Source organism: Sorex araneus, chromosome 1 (genome assembly GCF_027595985.1).
Source record: "Sorex araneus isolate mSorAra2 chromosome 1, mSorAra2.pri, whole genome shotgun sequence".
Lineage (NCBI taxonomy): Eukaryota > Metazoa > Chordata > Mammalia > Eulipotyphla > Soricidae > Sorex > Sorex araneus.
Genome location: NC_073302.1, coordinates 105915091 through 105934848, shown reverse-complemented (window position 1 = coordinate 105934848; position 19758 = coordinate 105915091). Strand labels below are relative to the sequence as shown.

Sequence of the window (19758 nt, the reverse complement as noted above, 5' to 3'; positions counted from 1 at the left end):
GCTTTGCACTCAGGAATGACTCCTGGCGGTCCTCGGGGGACCAACATGGGATGCTGGGAATCGAACCCGAGTCGGCCGCGTGCAAGGAAAATGCGCTACCTGCTGTGCTATCGCTCCAACCCCAGAATACAGAATTTTAAGCGGAGGACAAATAAAAATGTGGATTGCCTCATTACTAGAGGTGTGTGTGGGGGGTGGGGGGAGAAGGCTTGGGTGAGTAATGGTGGGTGGAAGGAAGCCCGGTGGGCAGCCCACGCCCCCGAGGAGAGGAGGAGAGCGGGGTCTGGGGGTCAGCCAGGGTCTCTCCAGGAGCCGCCTGTCCCCGAGCTGCTTCCTGCAGACTGAAGCTTCCAGGCACACGAAATACAGGGACAGGAGGCAGGAAGCTCCTGGGTCCCAGGCCCCGGGCGCATCTCTCCCCCCTGCAGCCAGGAGAAGAACCAGCCCCGCCTGAGCCCTGCCTCACTGTCCCTAGAGGCTGGCAGGGCAGGCCCCACTCCCGACCCTCTCCCCTGCGGGGGAGGGGAAGGTACAGGGCCCCATCCAGAGAGGCCCGCCAGCCAAGTGCCTGGGGGGGTGAGGAACTCTGGGGGGGCAGGGGGAGCTGTCTGGGGTCCCTGAGTTGCCCGGCCCCTCCCCAGCCTCTGCACTTCCCTGGGGAGATGGAGGGGCGCTCCAGCTCCTGGGGGGAAGTCCCCCTTTGGCTCCAGGATGCAATCTGCCTGAAGAGGGGCGCCAGAGAGAGCACAGCAGAGCAGGCTTGCCTAAGTCTTGCCTCGCCAGGTTCAATCCCGGGCACCCCGATGGTCCCCCGAGCCCGCCAGGAGTGATGCCAGAGTGCAGAGCCAGGACCCCGAGCACAGCCGGCTGTGACCCGAAGGCCGGAAACTGAAAAGCCACAATGAAAATATTGGGGGGCAGAGGGAGGTTGAAAGGGAGGGGTGCTGGGGGCTCGGGGAGGGGTGGGGTGCACTGGGGGGGTGCGGTGCGAGAAGTTGTGAGCAGCGGGGTACACCCCAGGCCCAAGCAAGGTTCTGAGTTAAAAAAAGAAAGAAAGAACAACAGCAACAAAGCCCTTGAAGTCGGGTCCTCCAACAGGCCACGGGCGGGCATCGGCCAGCAAGGCCAAGCCCCAGGACCCCTGGGGGCGTTCCGGGCCCCCGAACCTTGAGGCTCCTTGCCCTCGGGGGCTGGAACAGGGAAGGGCTCCGGAGCCAGGTGGGAGGTGGCACAAAAACAATCAAAAAGGGGGGAAAAAAACAAGAACAAGCAAGCCCAAGAAACCTCGGCCTGGGGAAACTGGCTGTCACACAGAATCAGCGACAGAGCTGCCTGTCTGCTACCTGGCAGTGACGTCCTCATACGGGCCCCAGACCTTGACATCCTAGGAAACAAGCGCCCCGCCCCTGCAGGCCTCTCCCCAGCCCCACCCCGTGCCGCGCGCCCCAAATAACCCGCTCTAATTCTGACCCTGGGCTCCGGCTGCGGCCTACATTCAGGGCACTGGCTTCCACGGTGCTACTCTGGAATCCTTCAGATACCAGGGCCCTATTACGGCAGGTGGAGGGCATCTGCCTTGCACGTGGCGGACCCGGGTTCGATCCCCGGCATCCCATCTGGTTCCCCAAGCACCACCAGGAGTGATTCCTGACTGCAGAGCAGGAGTAACCCCTGAGCACTGCCGGAGGGTAACCCAAAACCCAATGTGTGTGTGTATGTGTATCAGTCACAGCAGCAGGGCGTTTGCCTTGCATGCGGCCGACCCAGGTTTGATTCCTCCACCCCTCTCGGAGAGCCCTGCAAGCTACCGAGAGCTATCTCGCCCCCACAGCAGAGCCTGGCAAGCTACCCGTGGTATATTCAATATGCTAAATAAATAAATAACAACAAGTCTCACAATGGAGATGTTACTGGTGCCCGATCAAGCAAATCGATGAGCAATGTTATATATATACTGTAGCACTATCCTCCCGTTGTTCATCGATTTGCTCGAATGGGCACCAGTAACGTCTCCATTGTGAGATTTACTGTTACTGTTTTTGGCATATCAAATACACCATGGGTAGCTTGCCAGGGATACTCAGTAGCTTGCAAGACTCTCTGAGAGGGGCAGAGGAATCCAACCTGGGTTGGCCTCGTGTATGGCAAACGCCCTACCCGCTGTGCTATCACTCCAGCCCATATATATATATATATATATATATATATATACATATGGCATTCCTGTAGTTCTAGTCCACTGACAATAACCTACAGAGGCCAGAGAGATTTAGGCACCAGCCTTCTGTCATAAAAACACGTATTCCTGGCAAACTTCTATAAAATATTGCTTCTCTTCCACAGCTTATAATAATCAGCTGTATGTACAGTTTTTGCTGAACATAAACAAGGTTTCTTTTTCCCCCTCTTGGGGGACATGCAACCAGTAGTATAAACAAATGCCCGGTTTATTTATTTCCTGTCCTTTTTGGCGAATCGAGCTGAATTGGGTATCCTGAATATTCTTTATAGCTCTTTAACACTCTAGGGTTTTGAGCATCTCCGAGTCTCTCCCCAATATCCCCCAGGATGTCTGACCTGAGGCCAGCGGCGGCTCTGACTGGGGGTTGGCACTGGGCGGCCCCCGCGCCAGGGGTTTCTCAGGCTGACAGCTTGGGTTCATCTCCGCTCCATCAAGGCTGGTGCCAGGGCACACTCAGGACAGCCCTCTGAACCCGGCTGTGCGGTCTCCGTGCAAGTGGCTAAAACTTTAAAAAATTAATTCCTACGGATATAACAATATTCCCTTTATGTTTATTTATTCTCGCTACTTATATCGGGGCCTCCCCATGCCAAGCCAGACTGGACGCCCGGGATCCAGGGGTTGCTAGAGCATTAGCATCACGGGCCAGGGCACTCGCCTTGCCGCAGTCGCCTGGCTGGACCCTGACACCACAGACGGTCCCAGGAGCAACCACTGGGGCGGGGGAGTCCAAAACAAAACCAAAACAGGAGGAAACGGCCGGAGGGCAGGGCCTGGAGTCTGCAGCCTCAGCCCAAAGCTGCCCCTCAGAGCCCGTGGCACAGGCAGGCACTCAAGGACGAGGGTTTGCTGCCTGGCTCAAGCAGGGTCCACCCTGGCTCAAGGGAGGGGCGAAGGCCCAGGGGCCAGCATGAAGGTCCCGAAACCCAGATCCCGACTGCTAAATAAGGAGGGGACTCTGCCTACCCACGGCCACACAGAGAACGGCACACCCCTGGCTGGCCGAGTGGAATGAAGAGAGATTAAACAATGTCCACACCATAAAGCCACCCTAGAGAACTAGTCTCAAGCAGGGTGTGCCCCAAACCAAAATGAAACAAAAGAACTCGAAAAGCAGTGGCCAGAGAAAGGGCTCAAAGCCGGAGCAAGGGCGCTCGCCGCTGGGGGCCTGGCACCAGCCCCGACACGGCTGTGGAGACCCCCAGAAGGGACGGCTCAGCGCCGCCTTTCCAAATTATTGTTAAAGATTTTAAAAGGCAGTGTTGGCCGGGGATGTAGCTCAGAGGTTCTAGGCCCCAGGTCTGATCCAGGAAGTGCGAAGGAAGGAGAGGGGAGGGGAAAGGAGGGGGGGAGGGGGAGAGAAGCGGGGAGGGAGAAACAGCTGAGTGAGGGAGAGGGAAAGCCAGGGGGGAGGGAGAGAGGAGAGAGGGGAGAGGGAGGGGAGAGGGAGAGAGAGGGACCAGGGGAGAGGGGAGGGGAGGGGAGGGCAGAGAAGGATGGAGGGGGAGGGCAGGAGGCGGGAGGCCTAGTACCCAGCAGGCAAGAGCGATGAGCAAACACCGGCGCAGCACGCCTTCGACTCCCCTTCACTGCTGTCCTAGTTAGAGAACAAGAAAGGACCCGAGAGAACACGGGTAAGGCGCATCCTTGTGCAGCTGAGCCGGGTTCCACCCCTGGCACAGAAACGGTCCCTGTTCCCACCAGGCGAGAGCCCTGTGCCATGGCCACACCTCAATAACCCAATCCATGGGGCCGGAGCGACAGCACTGTGGGGAGGGCATTTGCCTTGCACGCGGCCGACCCGGGTTCGATTCCTCCGTCCCTCTCGGAGAGCCCGGCAAGCTACCAAGAGTTCCCCCCTGCACGGCAGAGCATCACCGGGTATGACCCAAAAATAAAAAAAATAAAGTAAAATAAAAATAAATCAGCAGGATCACAGCAGGATTTGCAGGCACATGGGGTCACTGTGGCGGGCAGGGCTGCAACTCCAGAGGACGTGAACAGTCCGGGAAGAGTGCCACCGCAGAGGGCAGTGACAAGCGAGGGCCCAGCATGGGGGAGCACTGAGAGGGGAGCAGGACGACAGTGTCGGTGTCGGCACCGCGGGGCTGGCTCCGAGCAGCAGAGCAGGGCGGGGTCGGGCTCTGAGACAGGACAGGGCTCGGCCCGGCTACACTGCAGCTGCAAAGGGCTGAGCACGGGCCTGGGGGCCCAGGGGCCCAGCCCCGGCACCGCAGGGTCCCCTGAGCACCCACAAACAGGTGTGGCCCCAGAACAGAACAACAGCAACAAGCGGGCCCTCCTGACCCCACCGTAAACAAGTCTGCTAACGGCTAATCCAGGTCTGGGCGGCTAATCCAGGTCTGGGCGGGAAGCGGGTTAGTCGCTGGGGCGGAGCCTCCTGTCCCCGTCCCTGACCCAGCCGCCTGCCCCGCCTGCCCCCACCTGGGGAGGCCCCTCCCCCGGGCGCTCTGCAGGTCTGTGCCCGCACCGCCCGCGCTGTCGCTGCCGTTTCTGAGCCCCCCAGCCCTGACACGGAGCCATGAGGCAGCCCTCGGAGTGAGTCACTGCGAAGGAGGAATTCCTCCATCTGAGTCAGGCCCTGCACGACTCGTGGGCTGGCGAGAACACCCACGGGGCAGGGGCGCCGGGGGGAGCAGGCGCCGCGTCAGCCAACACGCATCCCCAGGCGCACAGCAGCTCGGGACCCCAGGACACCGCAGGCTGCAGGTGGCCCCTCCATGGATGCTCAGGGCTCCGAAGGGCAGGGCAGGTGCCCGGCAGTGCCCTGAGTGCAGCCGGGCCCCCCAGCACTGCATGGAACACCGAGCAGGAGCACCGAGCAGCCAGCCCGCGCGTGGCAGGGAGCAGCTCCCAGCTCTCGGGCGTGTGGCCCCTGAGAAGAAATCCATCACAGATGAAACGAGACTCGGGGGGACGGAGGCGGGGACGGTCTGTTCCGGGCAGAGTGCTGGGCAGGGGGATGACTCTAGGGGCGGGAGGAGCCTGGTCCGCATGTGGGGACCCCAGGTTGATTCCCTTCACTACACGATCCCCCGAGCACTGCCAGGAGCCCTGAGCACCAGGCGAAGAGTAACCCCTGGTCACAATCAGGTGGCACCTGGAAACAAACCCAAAGCAAGTTGTTTGATGAACACTTATAACAAGCGAGAATTAAACAAGCTGAAACCGTGTTAGGAATGTGTGACAAGGGTCCCGAGAGGTCAGACAGCGAGAAAGGCACGTGTCTGGCACACAGCGGATCCCGGTTCAATTCCCAGCACACACGGGGTCTCTGAGTGCTGCCCGGAGTGAGCCCCGAGCACAGAGCCCTGAGCCAGCCCTGAGCACCACCCAAGGTGGCCCCACACGAGCAGGATGGCTCTGCCCGCCACCGTGCGGGAGTCCGGGCGCTCGTACCCGGGGGCGCAGAGCAGCAGCTGCCTTTCGGGGGGGGAGGGGAGGACTGGCCCTCAGGCTGGAGCCGGCGGGGGAGAGCTCCGGGGCTGAGGGCCCCTCGGGCTTGCCGACAGGGCAGGGGGCGGGCATGCCGAGGGCCAGGGTGCGTGTGAGCCCGGCCCACACGAGGCTCCAGGGTGGACAACCCCGCCCCCCCCCCCTGCCCAGCACCCCTGGGCACAGCCTGGGGGGCCCTGGGGGGAGCCGTCCAAGCGAGTACTGCCGGGAATGGCCCTGCGGCCCCCGGAGCCCTGCCTGGAGGCCCACCCACACCCACGAAACTCAACTACACGCGAGGTCAGAGTAGAGCGAGGCGCACGCGGCTGGCCGGAGTCCCATCCCTGGCAGCACAGACGGTCCCTCGATCACTGCCGGGAGTGATCCCTGAGCACCGAGCCAGGAGTAAGCCCTGAGCACCAAGAGGCAGAGTGGCCAAGAGTGAAAGGAACTGGACGTGAGTTCTAAACGCTAAGATAAAAGCGGTATTCCTGAAATGTTTTAAATGTTTCCCCCTAAATCAGGGCCAGTGTGTGTGCGTGCGTGTACATGTGTGCGTGCGTGTACGTGTGTGTGTGTGTGTGTCCCAGATCACACTCCTTTAAACCTCTGCCTTTGAGTGAGAGAACAGGGTGTGTGCAGCCATCGGAAGACGGGCCCGAGTATCCGTGCAGAGAACACGGGCCAGGAGAGCATGAGGAGGGGAGCCACGCGTCCCTGGAACCTCAGCGGCACCAGAGCACGCGTGGAGGCTGTCCCTGTCCCCGCCCCCGCCGTGACCCCTCTCCCTCCCCCGCCTGGCCAGCATGACACGGCCCTCACAGATGGACGCGCCCACTCCCCCACTCCCTCCAGACAGTGGGGGGCCAAGGCCCCACCACCTGCACACCCTGCCACGTACCGCACGCCGTGTGCACGGGCTGGGGCAGACTCGGGCGGGGGCGGCCAGGGCCCGTCGCACCCGCCGCGCCTCTGCGTTCCCAGGGCTCGGGAAGCCCCAGCTCCGGGGCCCCGCTTGGCCCCAATCTGGGCCCAGCAGCCGCAGGTGCCCCTCGGCCAGTCGCTGGTCCCCTTCGGCCGCAGCCCGGAGGGGCCGGAGGCACCCCCAGCACAGGCGGGCAAATGCGACTCCCCAGGGGAAGCAGAAGAGCAGGGGCTCGAAGGCCGGAGAGAGTGGGGTGTGCCGGGCGGGGCCGCAGAGGGTGTCGCGTCTGGAAGCATCCAGAATCTTCCCTTGCGGCCAGCCCCGCTGGGGTGGCTGCCTTGGGCGGCTGTGACAGGTCCACACCACTCGGGGGGTCCTTGGTGACAAAGGGTCCCACCCAGACGCCAAGGCAGCGGGTGGGGGGGAGGGACCCCTAAGGCACGGCCGGGCCGGACCCAAACGGGTTCTGTTTCCCAGCTCCTCCCTCGAGGCAGGGCCTGGGGCGCCCTGCCCTCTCCGGGGCTTGCAGAAAAGGAGGCGGAGCCCACGGGCAGTCGCAGAGTGAAGGCCCAGTCCGTGACCGGCCGGGGAGAAGGTGGCCACTGACAGCAGGCCCGGAAGGCAGGGCTCTTGGCTTCTTTATCGTGACCCCACGCTCACGCTGCGTGCGTGAAGGAGAGAGAAGCCGTGCGCCCGCCACCCGGGCTCTGGCCTTCCCGCGCTGTCCGTGTGCCCACTCGCACCCGGCACCACCTCTGCGGGGAGACCGGCTGCCTCGTGGGTGTCGCAGAGCTCACCTGTAGATAAGCTGCTGTGCCTGTGACTGAGGGGGTGGGGGGCGGGGGGGGAATCCACCGTCACCCAGGCCCCAGCTGGCACAGGAGAGGCACCGCCACAGCCGCCCCCTTCAGCCGAGACGTGAGGCGGGAGGACCCTGTCTCCTGACGGGCACCGCCAGCCTCCAGCCAGAGAAGACGCAGCTGGCCTGCGGCCTCTCCGAGCTGCCGGCCCTACACTACACCCAGCACACGCGAGGGGGCGGAGGGAGGTAGCGGGGAGGGGGGAAGAGAGAGGGAGGAAGATGGAGGGGGGGGGACAACAGCAGCTGCCCACCCCGCCTCTAGCCCAGACAGGACGCTCCCCCCGCCAGGGCATCCCTCCCGTCTCCCAGCGCCTGGCGACGCTGCTGCTGCTCCTGGCAGGACGGGCGTGTGTACGGAGTGATGCCCACCGAGACTGTGAACATGAAAAGCCCTGCAAGCACCACAGAACTCTGAGCGGGGCACCTGAACCCGGGGCCAGGGACGACAGACTGAACACTGGAAAGGTCAGCGCCCCCCAGGGAGAGTCCACACGCCCCCTGCAGCACAGCAAGTGCTCTGTACATACACAAACACACATGTGCACACACATGCACGCACATGCACACACACGCCTGGGAGCAGCGGTTTCAGAACATGCCAACAAGCTCGTTTCGCTCGGGGCCCATACCCCAGAGAAACTTCGGGGTCACACACATTCCTTCCGGGGTGTCTCCCGGGGGCGGGGCTACAGTGCTCCTGTCTCAAGCGTCACTCGGTTCTCAAGATTCTCAAAGTCCTGCCCGGCACTTCTGCAAGTTTATGCAAATGGACACGGGTTTGGGGTCCCTGGGGGCAGCCAGCTGAGCAACCGAGTCACGCCGGCTTCCAAGGTGGCGCATCGGTGGTCTGTCTGTCTGTCCACCAGTCGGCTCACCAACAAGAGGACTCTGGCGGTGCAGGGGGGGCACACAGGCAGATGGCGTCCCTCACCCTCCCCAGGACACGGCCAAGAAGACCCAAACCTCCACTGCGCGCGGCACGCGCTTCGCCCTGGCCAGGACACGTCCCGCTGCCCCCTCCCCTGGCAGAGGCTGCCCTGGGCTCCACACGGTGACCCAGTCAGGCTCACCGAGGACGCCCCGGATACGCCGTCAGGCGAAGGCGAGCCCGCGGCGGGAACGGCCTCTCTTCCCTCTCCTGGCGCTCAGAGGACGGGATCACGCAGGGTTCGTGCAGTGGGCAGGGCCTTGCATGTGGCTGACCCCACAAGGCGAGGAAAGAGGGAGAGGGGGGGAGGTGCCCCCGGGGGACCTACCCCCCCCCGCCCCCACGTGCACGCTTCCTCTCTCCCCACGTGGCCACTTGCCAGGCTGCCCTCCCCCAGGGCATCAGAGTGGACGCCGCCCTCCGTGTCGGCAGGGCCAGAGGACCGGGACGAGAGACAGCCCGGGGCCGGCACGCACGGCCGTCCCTGCAGCAGTGAGTGAGCCGCTGGCCTTCGGCCCTTCCACAGAGCCAGGGAACGCGTGGGCCTTCTCCATGACGGCTGAGCCTGCAACGGCCAGTCCCGGGCCCCTGTTCACAGCCTCCGGTGTGCTCGGGTTTCCCGACACCCAAGAGCCCCTCCCCCTAGAAGGTCAGGGGTCTCCCGCCCGCCCGACGTCCGGCTGCAGGCGAGTACAAAGGGCCCGTCTCCCAGAGCCCGACCACGCGGGCATCGAGGGCTGCCCTGGAAACCCAGGGCCCGGGGGGGCAGCGGGAGCTAGGGGAGGCTCCTGGGGAGGGGACTCACCGCGCAGGCAGGCAGAGCCGGACCCCGAGGAGGCCTCCCACGCAGGTGACGGCACCTGCCGACGGCGTCCCCTGGCACTTCCCAGAACCCTGCCCGCGCATCCAGCCGAACAAGCGCTCGGTGGGCGAAGGACGAGCCTTGCCCGCCCACCCTGCTGCCAGCACACGCCCCCGCCACCCCCCACGCCCGCCACCCTGCGTGCAGAGTCAGGAGCGCACCGCACCCCGAGCAGCGCCCAAAAACAGAAACAGAGAAAGAGCAAGTCCTGGGGGCCAGAGAAACAGCGCTGGGGAGAAGGCACTGGCCTTGCACGCAGCCGACCTGGGTTCGATCCCCGCGTCCCGTAGGGTCCCCTGAGCCCGCCAGGAGTGATCCCTGAGGGCAAGGCCAGGAGTGAGCCCGAGCACAGCAAGATGTGGGTCTCGACCCCCCACCCCTGCCAAAACAGAAAGTCTGGGGAGTCAGAGAGATAGATAGCCCGGGGAGTCAGACACTTGCTGAGCACCACTGGCTGTGGCCCCCGGCCCCCAAACCGTGCAGCTGAAGAGACAGTGCTCAGCTGGTTAAGGCGTGTGCCTCGCCCACAGTGGACGGGGGGCCGAGCCCCTCGTACGGAGCACAGCAGGCGCAAGCTGGGGAGGACCCAACCCCCACCCCTCCCCCGTTAAAGGCGAGCATCTTTTGCTCCCCCTCAAAAGAAAGGCTCACAAACTTTCTATGTAATCAGCGACGAAGACACGTGCCAAGAGAAAAGCCAAAAATAACAGCGGCCTCCCGACTAATTCGCCATACAGCCGAGCTCCACGGGCCTGCGAGTGCGGGGCTCAGGGCGGACTCTGCGGCCAGACCCAAGGCAGCCACCCTGCACTGGGCTCTGCGGTCAGGCCCAAGGCGGCCACCCTCGCACTGGGCTCTGCGGTCAGGCCCAAGGCGGCCACCCTACACTGGACTCTGCGGTCAGGCCCAAGGCAGCCACCCTGCACTGGGCTCTGCGGCCAGGCCCAAGGCAGCCACCCTGCACTGGGCTCTGTGGCCAGACCCAAGGCAGCCACCCTGCACTGGGCTCTGCGGCCAGGCCCAAGGCGGCCACCCTGCACTGGGCTCTGCGGCCAGGCCCAAGGCGGCCACCCTGCACTGGGCTCTGCGGCCAGGCCCAAGGCGGCCACCCTACACTGGACTCTGCGGTCAGGCCCAAGGCGGCCACCCTGCACTGGGCTCTGCGGCCAGGGAAAGGTGGCCACCCTCGCACTGGGCTCTGCGGTCAGGCCCAAGGCGGCCACCCTACACTGGACTCTGCGGTCAGGCCCAAGGCGGCCACCCTGCACTGGGCTCTGCGGTCAGGCCCAAGGCGGACACCCTGCACTGGGCTCTGCGGTCAGGCCCAAGGCGGACACCCTGCACTGGGCTCTGCGGTCAGGCCCAAGGCGGACACCCTCGCACTAGACTCTGCGGTCAGGCCCAAGGCAGCCACCCTACACTGGACTCTGCGGTCAGGCCCAAAGCGGCCACCCTGCACTGGGCTCTGCGGCCAGGGAAAGGTGGCCACCCTCGCACTGGGCTCTGCGGTCAGGCCCAAGGCGGCCACCCTGCACTGGACTCTGCGGCCAGGCCCAAGGCGGCCACCCTGCACTGGACTCTGCGGTCAGGCCCAAGGCGGCCACCCTGCACTGGGCTCTGCGGCCAGGGAAAGGTGGCCACCCTCGCACTGGGCTCTGTGGTCAGGCCCAAGGCGGCCACCCTACACTGGACTCTGCGGTCAGGCCCAAGGCGGACACCCTGCACTGGGCTCTGCGGTCAGGCCCAAGGCGGACACCCTGCACTGGGCTCTGCGGTCAGGCCCAAGGCGGACACCCTCGCACTAGACTCTGCGGTCAGGCCCAAGGCAGCCACCCTACACTGGACTCTGCGGTCAGGCCCAAAGCGGCCACCCTGCACTGGGCTCTGCGGCCAGGGAAAGGTGGCCACCCTCGCACTGGGCTCTGCGGTCAGGCCCAAGGCGGCCACCCTGCACTGGACTCTGCGGTCAGGCCCAAGGCGGCCACCCTGCACTGGGCTCTGCGGTCAGGCCCAAGGCGGCCACCCTACATTGGACTCTGCAGTCAAGCCGAAGACCGTCCCTCTCGCACTGGACGGTGCCCAAGCCCACTCTCTCACTCCCCAGTGTCCCCGAAAGGGAGGGTCAGAGAGAAAGCCCAGCCTCCCGAACGCCTCGGGCACCCCCGAGGAGAGGGAGGGAAGGTGCACTGCAGCTTCCCAGGAGCTCGAGCTGCCTCCTGTCCACGGGCCTTGGTGTCCTAGAGAGGTCACTCCCAGGCTGGCCACAGCTGGCCCCCACGGAGCATGCTCATGGGAGAGGAGCCCCAGTCCAGCGGCTCTGACCCCGAGCAAACACCCCGTCAAAGCAGACCAGGCGGGGAGGGGGCGCCCCGTGGGAACTGACCAACGAGAAACTGCACCCCACGAAGAGCGGAGCTGAGACCGCCTGGGCCCAGAGAGGCCTCAGCTGCAGGGACAGACAGGAGAGTCACACTACACATGCACATGCACCGTCCACGTCGCCGGCAGATGCAGAGACCCGGGCCAGCCCTGCTGCCAGGCAAAGCAACGGTGGGGCGGCCGGACAGACAGACAGACAGGCAGACAGACAGACATGCCTCTCCTGGCAGCTGTCCGGGCACACGCTCAGCCCCAGCGTCCTACGGCAGCCGGAGAAAGCGCCACCCGCATGCCCGGGGGCGCGGCTCACCGGGCCATTTCCCAGCACCCAATTAGGGAAGAGAAGAGAGACAAAGACTAAATTACAGGGCCCAGACCCGGGCCACCGGGCAGCTCAGCCAAGCCTCACGCCCTGGACTCACTGTCCCCACGCGGGCAGGTTTGAGACCGATCACATGGCGCCCTGCCTGGGTGCGGGACACAGTGAGAGGGGTCCCGGCTCCGGCTCCAGCCCTGCAGGCAGGATGGCCGCCATCCCCCGCCTAACGGCACACGCCCACCAGAGGGAAAGGCTCTAGGCGCGCGACACGCATGGGCACAGCCCCGAGTCGCGGGCATCTGAACCCGCCACGGGCCTCGCTGGTGGCTCACAGGCGCCCACACCCCGGGGGCCAAGTTCCAAAGGCGCTACTGGCCCCTAGGACAGGGCAAGCCGGTCAGAGAAGAGCTGGGGGCCTGGGGAGCACCCTCGGGGAGGGATGAGAACCGTGGGCGGTGCCCTGCTCTGGCCCGGCCAGGACTGGCCCCGCACGGACGGAGCGGGGGGTGGGGGTTACTGGGGCACAGCCGCGGGGGGCCGCGGGAGAGAGGCAAGCGCAGGGGACACAGGAGCCCCACGCGAGGCATCGACCCACCAACCCCAGCACAGACCCGCCTGTTTCCGCTTCTCCCTGGGCGCCCGCTGGGCAGACGGGCAGCGGGTCTAGGGGACACTCGGTCTGGGCTGGTGTGTCAGCCGGACCCAGGCCGCGGCTCCCACACAGCCGCCCGGGGCCACACGGGACAGCCTCCTCAGTGGTTGGGGCTGGCCCTGGAAGTCCCTCTCCATCTGCCCGTCCATCTTGGGCTGCTGCTGGGACGCCCAGCTGTGGTGCCCGCGGGGGGTGGCACAGGAGGTGGTGGGGCCCTGGGGCACGCGCCATCTGTGACCCTTCCAGGTCCTGGAGGCTCAAGAGCTGATTGTGCCAGCCCGGAGTCACCGCAGGGCGCACACACGCTCACCAGGAGTGGCACTTCCCCTTACGGGGGCCACAAAGGGGTGCCGGGAACCAAATCCGGGTGGGCACGTGCAAGGCCAGCACTGTCCCTGCTGGGCTCACCAGGTGCCGCCCCTCTCACGGTGACCGCACACAGGTGCGAACTGCAGGGACGAGACGCCCAGCTCCAGGCCAGGGGGATACCTGAGCCGGACCCGGGACCCGACGATGCCACGGCAACCCTGGAACGGGGACTCATTGGGGTGCCTTCCGTCGGGGCCCCCCTGGTCTCCCTCGCACACGCCAAGCCCAGCAACTGTACCCTTCCCACCACCCGCATTCCTTCGGGGATATCTGACTGTCGGCACCGAGCGACAGTTCACTGTGCGCCGAACTCTGACCCGTAACCACTATTTCCCCAGGTTGCCGTCAGCCCCTTCAAACTGCTGTTCTAAACGAACACTCGACAACAACCGGAGTGGGTGCAGCTGACGCGTGACAGCAGTTAAGGCGCTTGCCCTGCAGGCAGCCCGGGTTCAACCCCGAGCACTGCCAGGAATGATGGCCGAGCACCCAGGCACTGGGAGGTGTGGCCCCAAATCCAAGTGGAAAAAGAAGAAAAGCTCTCCTTGGCATTGGCGGGGTGACAGTCCTAGGCCATCCCTGCCGGCATCCGCAACAGCCCCCAAACGACTTCCCCGCCCCTCCCCACTCACCCGGTGACTCCTCAGCAGCCCCTCTGTCTCGAGCCTGCAGCCCCTCTGCACAGAGGCCCCCCGAGCAGCCCCTCAGCGCGTCACCCCTGAGACCGCTTCCTCTGGCCCTGCTGGCGGGCCCGACCCGCCACCACAGGCTGGGCAGCAAAGGCCGAGCCCCCCAGGGCAGGGCAGGGCGCCCCCGGGCCTGCCCCTCTTTCCCAGAGCGCACAAGACAAGGGGGACGACGTGGGAGGCGCCAGCAGGGCCCCTGCAGAAGCCAGTCAGACACCCCCCGCAGGGCCCGGGCCCAGGGTCTCCGCGGGGCCGAAGCAAACTGACCAGGAGCCTGGAGCCCACCGTGCGTGACGCTCCCGAGCCACAGGCTCCGCCCGCCCCCACCCGCGCCCGCTCTCCGCCGCTGGACAAGAGTCGACACGCGGCTAATTAAAACGGGCACTGATCTACATCGCGGGTATATTTATCACCAAAACGAGGTTAGAGCCGGCCACAGCGCCCCTGGCAGCCAGCCAGGGTTCCCGCCTCACGCCCACGCTCCTCGGGGAACAAGGCCCAGGAGCCCCCTCCTGCCCCCACCCCACATGCCCCAGCCACGTGGCAGGAACCCGCAGGACACTCAGGCGAGGGTGGGGGGCATGGACACAGAGGGAGTCTCCCGGGAGCGAGGCGGGAAGGCTGGCAGGGTGCGCCCCGTCAGCAGGTGTGCACTGGCTGGCGCGTGCTCCGGGAGGACACGCCCCACACAGACACGCACACGCACGCGCATACACAAGCACGCATGCACACGTTCACATGCACGCTCACACAGGTGCACACACATGCATGCACACGCACACACGCACCTACGTGCATACACATGCGTGCACGTACTCAAGCATGCACCCACACACATACTCAAGCACACATGCTGTGGCTGACTTGACAGAGAAGCATCCATGGTGGGCCAGAGGCCCCAGGCACAGACAAGCCCCTGCAGGACCCTGCCCCAGCCCGGGCTCAGAGGCACGGAGCAGGCCCTCGAGTGGGCCCCAGTGGGGTGACCCGTCAGCCTGGGCGTCCACACGGGCAGCGTTCCCTCGGCCCCTGCCCGGTCCCCTCCGGAACATCGCGGGTGCCATGAGACAGGGCTGGTCCCCAGGCCACACACACGGACCTGCCGGGCTCACCTGGCCCCCCTGGGAAACACGGGGCAGACAGTGACTGAGCACATGGCCCTCCTCGGGAGAATCCGGAAGGCGGCGGTGCCCCTCTGTCCCCACCAACGGACACCCCCTCCCAGCCCTCTCCTCCCTGCACCCGGGGGCCACCGTGAGTCCTGCCGGTGGAGGGACACGGAGTTTGTGGGTCAGCCCCTGGGACACTCCAGCAAACTCACTGCAGGAAGTGGGGCGGGGTGCTTTCGAGAGAAAGACACCACCCAGCCCCGTCCACAGAAGCCATTTCACGGGCGGTCAAGGCAGGCTATTGATTAAGAATCTGACTTTTCTCTGGAATCCTGCCAAGGAGGTGAGAGAAAATTTTTCTTCTCCCAATGCGAAGTAAATAAACGAGAAATAAATATCAGACACGGCTGATCTGGAGTACGAGCACTGCACACGCGTCTCCTGCCCCCAGTGAGAGACACATCCCAAATTCACCCCCACCCCCAGGGCCCAGGAGCCCCCTCAGCTGAAGGCTGCGTGTTAAACCACGGGCTTCCCCTTCTGAGCAAAACCACTGGTCCTGTTTCAACCATGCTTAATTATTTAGGTGGCTCAGTGAGTGACTCCAAGTCTGCAGGTGAATCTTGGATGGTTAAACGGCAGAGGGGGCAAAAAAAAAAAAATCACTACCCCATGTTGTCCATAAGTCAGTTTATGCGTCAGCTCTGCTGAACGCTTCTCCACTGCGCTTCCGTGATGTCTAGGAAGTCCCTTCTAGGATCACCGGAGCCATCAGATGGTTTCCCTCCACGGCGATCCCCAGACGCCAGGGAGAGCCAGTGTCCATGGCCGACTGCTGCTCCTCTCCGCGGTAACCAGGACTCACTTCCCGCACCCTCCGTGCCCACAAAGCCCAAACTTCCAGGCGGGGGGACGGGGGGTGGGGGGTGGGGAGCAGCTACCCAAGTGTTATGGGAAGCAGAGCTGCCAAGACCAGCTCTCCCACTCCCGGGGGGCTCCGTGCCCCCGCGCGTATGCGTGCTCCAGCCCTGGGGGTGAGAACTTAGCAAGGGACGCCGACAGACCCCGTTTCCCAGCCACGCGCGCTGGGAAGGCGAAATTTCACGAAGAAAATGGGCCGTCAGGCCGAGCACGATGCTTCAGAATAACCACAAATCTTCCTTCTCGACACACGCACTTAATGCCAACCTAAAACATGCCGGGCAGGTTAAAAATAATGCATTTATGTAAGCACCAACCCCCCACGCGCGCACGAGCGCGCACACACACACACACACACTCACACACACACACACACACTCACACACACACACACACACACACACACACTCTCTCTTGCAAGGTTAAATAGAGAGCTTTGAAAGAATGATTTATGACCACAGGAACAGAGCCCCAAAATAGATTGGCAATAAAAGTGATTGGTCCCTGCGGGGTTGCGAACCAATGTAAGCAAAAGTCCTGGCCTTCGAGGCGTTGGGGAAAGAGTGCCAGAGTCGGGGCTGGGCTTCTGGGCCTGACCCCCCGCCGCCCCTGCTGCCGCCGACAGAGAAGCCCAATTCATCTTGTTTTTTTTTTTTAAAAAATTATTTTAAACAAAACCAAACTGGACTGTGAATTCTGGGATGCTGCCCCCACCCCCGCCCCAACCCATTTGGCTTTGAAATCGGCTTCGTCTCCTTAGGGTGCTGGGCTCACGCAGGGGCACTGACCGACTGCCCCCGCCCCCAGAAGGGACGGTAACTGAGCTGGGAGCAGGGGGTCTGGGGCAGAACCGTGCCACGCAGCGGCAGTGATAGCCTAGGAGGTGGGACCGACCCCCGGGGAGGGACGTCCTGTTCTGAAGCCACAAATGACCCCTCCACCCCACACCCCCCCCCCCAGAAGGCACCCAGAGAATCCCAGGGAGAAAAGGCGGGCCCCGGGCCCTTCTCCCCAGACCCCGTCCAAGGGCAGGACTCCAGTCCCCACCCCCGGGCCGACCTTGGCAGCGCCTCTGCCCGGCGCTTCCGGTGACGGAGCCACCACATGGCAGGCCGTTCTATTTATGAACTGCTCGGATTGTTTCAAAGTTCTGGGGCTGAAGCTGCCCTCCCGCCGGCCAGCGGTGCCAGCCGGGTGCTGTCTGGGGTGATGAAGAGAAGCCTCTCTTTCTCTCTCTTTGGATTCTCCCGGGGGGGACGGGGCTGGGAGGGGGGGCTTGGCTGGGGCGGAACTCAGGACTGGCACACGCCAGGCCAGTGCCCAGTGCCTACAAAGAGGGGTTTTCACCGAGTCAAGGGAGACAATGAGGGACGCTGGTAAAGGGAGCGGGGGGGGGGGGGGGCTGGGGAGTCCCCAGCCCAGACTGAGACAGAGGGGACCTGCGGGGACAGGCTCGTCCCCGCGCCCACAAGGTCTTCCCTGGAGCCCGGGAACCCACCCCCTCCACGCTCCTGCAGCCTCAGAGGAGACAGCGCTGCTCACACCATCACAGCCACCTGCCATCCCAGTCTCCTCGCCAAGGCCACCCCATCCGCCGCGCCGCACAAGGGGTCCCCTCCAGGGAAGGGGCTCTCTCTGGGGCTCAAGGCTGCCCCAGGGAGGAAAGATGAGGCACCCTGGGGAGAGACCCACTGCTCCCCCTGCCCCTCCCACCCCGTCCATCCCAACAGGCTCAGGGTTCTGAGTCAACCTGCTAAGAAGCCCGGTTGGAGCGTTTGGGGAAGGGGCTGGGGGGCACGACCTAGTTCTGCCCCGTACTGGGTTCTGGGCCAGGTCACCCAGCAGAGAGACCCCCCACCCCCCCCAGCGAGCCGGGGGCTAGGTGTGCCGCGCTGGCGGGGGTCTTTGGGGGGACTCCGGAACAAAAGCCGTGTGCCCTGGGCAGCGCGCACCATCGCGGGGGGAGCTCGGCGGATCTGGTGGCGCCCCCCGCCCCCCGCCCCCATGCCCAGCCCAGGCGGCTGCCCGTGCATGTGTGCGTGCGTGTGCACAGGCTCTGCTAGGGGTGACAGGTGGCCGCGACAACGGAGAGGCCAGGCTAGGCGCTAGCTCGGGGGCACCAGGGAAGACGTCCCAGTTCTGCTACTCCGAGGTGCGACCGGCTTTCCCCTGCAGGCGTCAGCGTTCGCCGGAACCTCTGCCGCCCTCCCGGAGCACGGTCCTGGGCGCACTCCGCAGAGCCGCCGCCTGTCACTCCCAGCCACAACCAATGGGGTCCAGCCACTCCAGGGTAGCGCGGCCCCCCGCGGCGACCGCGCCAATCTGGGGGAAACCTGGGGAGGTGGGGGCAAGGCAGAGCGCGGGACGGTCCCCCACCGGCCACCCAACGCCGCCCCGCGTCCTGGGCTCGACCCCCACTGACCTCACCCAAGCCCGAGGACGCGGATCTGACCCTCCCCCGAGGTCCCCTACCCCCACTCCCGCGCCCCGGGGATACCTGAGCCTCCCCCACCCCGCTGCGCCCCCGTGCACGCCCTAACGCCGACTCCCCCGGACCCCCGCACCCCGCACCTGGCCCGCCCTCCTCCGACCTCGGGCGCCGGCGCTGCATCCTCCCGGCCCGCGCCGGCACTGCGCTCCTGGCCGCGGGCCCCGCCGGGGACGCGGGGACGCGGGGACGCGGGATCTGGGCCGGGCCGCGGGGAGGCGCCGCCGCCGCCGCGGTCCCGGGGACGCCCGGTCACGCCCCCCGCGCCTCCTCCCCGCGGGGGCCGGGGCCCGAGCACGCCGCGCCGGGGAAGCACCTGGCAGCGCCGCTCCCCCGCCCGCACCCGGGGCCACCGCGGGCCGCCCCCGCCCCCCGGAGACAATGGCCCGCGGCCCCGCCGCGCCGCAGCTCGGGCAGGGGGTGCGGCCCGGGCCGGGGACGGCCCCGCGGAGCCCAAGTGCGGCGCGAGGCCGGGCACGGGGACGGGTCCGCGGGCGCCGGCCCGGAGGGGCCCCGCCCGGCACCGGGGCCACCGGGGAGGGTCCGCGCGTGGGTGACACCCGCCCCGCCGGCCCGGGAGCGGCGCCCGCGGTCCCCGAGCGCCCGGGCCCGGCCCGGGGGCCTCCGCCCAGGCGGTCCCCGCCGCCGCCGCCCGCCCGCGGCCCAGACAAAGAGCCGGGGACGCGGGGCGCCCCGCGAGCCGCCGCACTCACCCGATCGGAAGAAGGCGGCGATGTCGGCCAGGTCCTTGGCCGCCTCCTCGGCCCCGTCGCCAGCGCCGCCCCCGCAGCCCGCGCCCGCCGCGCTGGCCGGGGCGGCAGGGCCCGCCGAGGACGCGGCGGGGGCGGCGGCGCCGCCGCTGCTGCTGCTGCCGCTCATGGCCGCGCCCGGCCCGGCCCCGCCGCCCCGGCCGCCGCCGCGCGCCGCTCGCTCGCCTGGCGCGGGCCCTGGCGGCGCCGCGGCGGGACGCGGGGCCCCGGGGCGGCGGGCGGCGGCGGCGGCTCGGCCCGCGGGGCGCGGAGCCTCGGCCCCGGTCGGCGGCGGCCGGAGCGCGGGCGGCGGCGGCGGCGGCGGGCGCGGGGCTCACGGGCGCCGGGGGCAGCCGCCCGCCTCCATCTTGGTTGCAAATGGGGAAGGAAGGCGGGGGGAGGGGGAATCACAGCCCCGGGAACCCGGGTGAAAGGAAAAGGGAGAGCGGCGAAAGGAGAGGAAGGGAAAAAAGAGGGGCTTCGGGCATTTCCGGCGGGCTTCGGCGGCGGCCCGAGCGTGGGCTCGGCGGAGGGCGGGGCCTGAAGCTTGTGGGCGGGGACTGTCGGTGGGCGGGGACTGCCGCGGCGGCAGCGGTTCGACAGTGAGCTCGGCGACGGGCGGGACCTGTCCGTGGGCGGAGCCTGCCGCAGTGGGGGCGGCGACCCGAGAGTGAGCTCGGTGGTGGGCGGAGCCTGCCGCAGGGGCAACGGTTCCAGAGTGAGCTCCGCGATGGGCGGGGACTTGGCTGTGGGCGGAGCCTGCCGCTGTGGGGGCGGCCCGAGCGTGGCTCGGTGATAGGCGGGGCCTGTA

The 19758-nt window shown here is 66.2% G+C and overlaps 1 protein-coding gene across 4 annotated transcripts in view; it reads right to left on the bottom strand.

Moving 5' to 3' along the window:
- The window catches only part of TRIO (trio Rho guanine nucleotide exchange factor), a 156675-nt gene extending 137598 nt beyond the window's left edge, over nucleotides 1–19077 (bottom strand). For 3 of the 4 annotated variants that reach the window (XM_055136856.1, XM_055136862.1, XM_055136864.1), the window contains exon 1: nucleotides 18282–18336. In XM_055136856.1, the coding sequence (XP_054992831.1) occupies nucleotides 18282–18321 (40 nt within the window). In that variant the 5' untranslated portion in view covers nucleotides 18322–18336. Of the gene's footprint in view, nucleotides 1–18281; nucleotides 18337–18911 lie in introns of those variants that run through there. The other variant, XM_055136851.1, reaches the window with a different exon arrangement.
- Nucleotides 19078–19758: the final 681 nt, after the last annotated feature.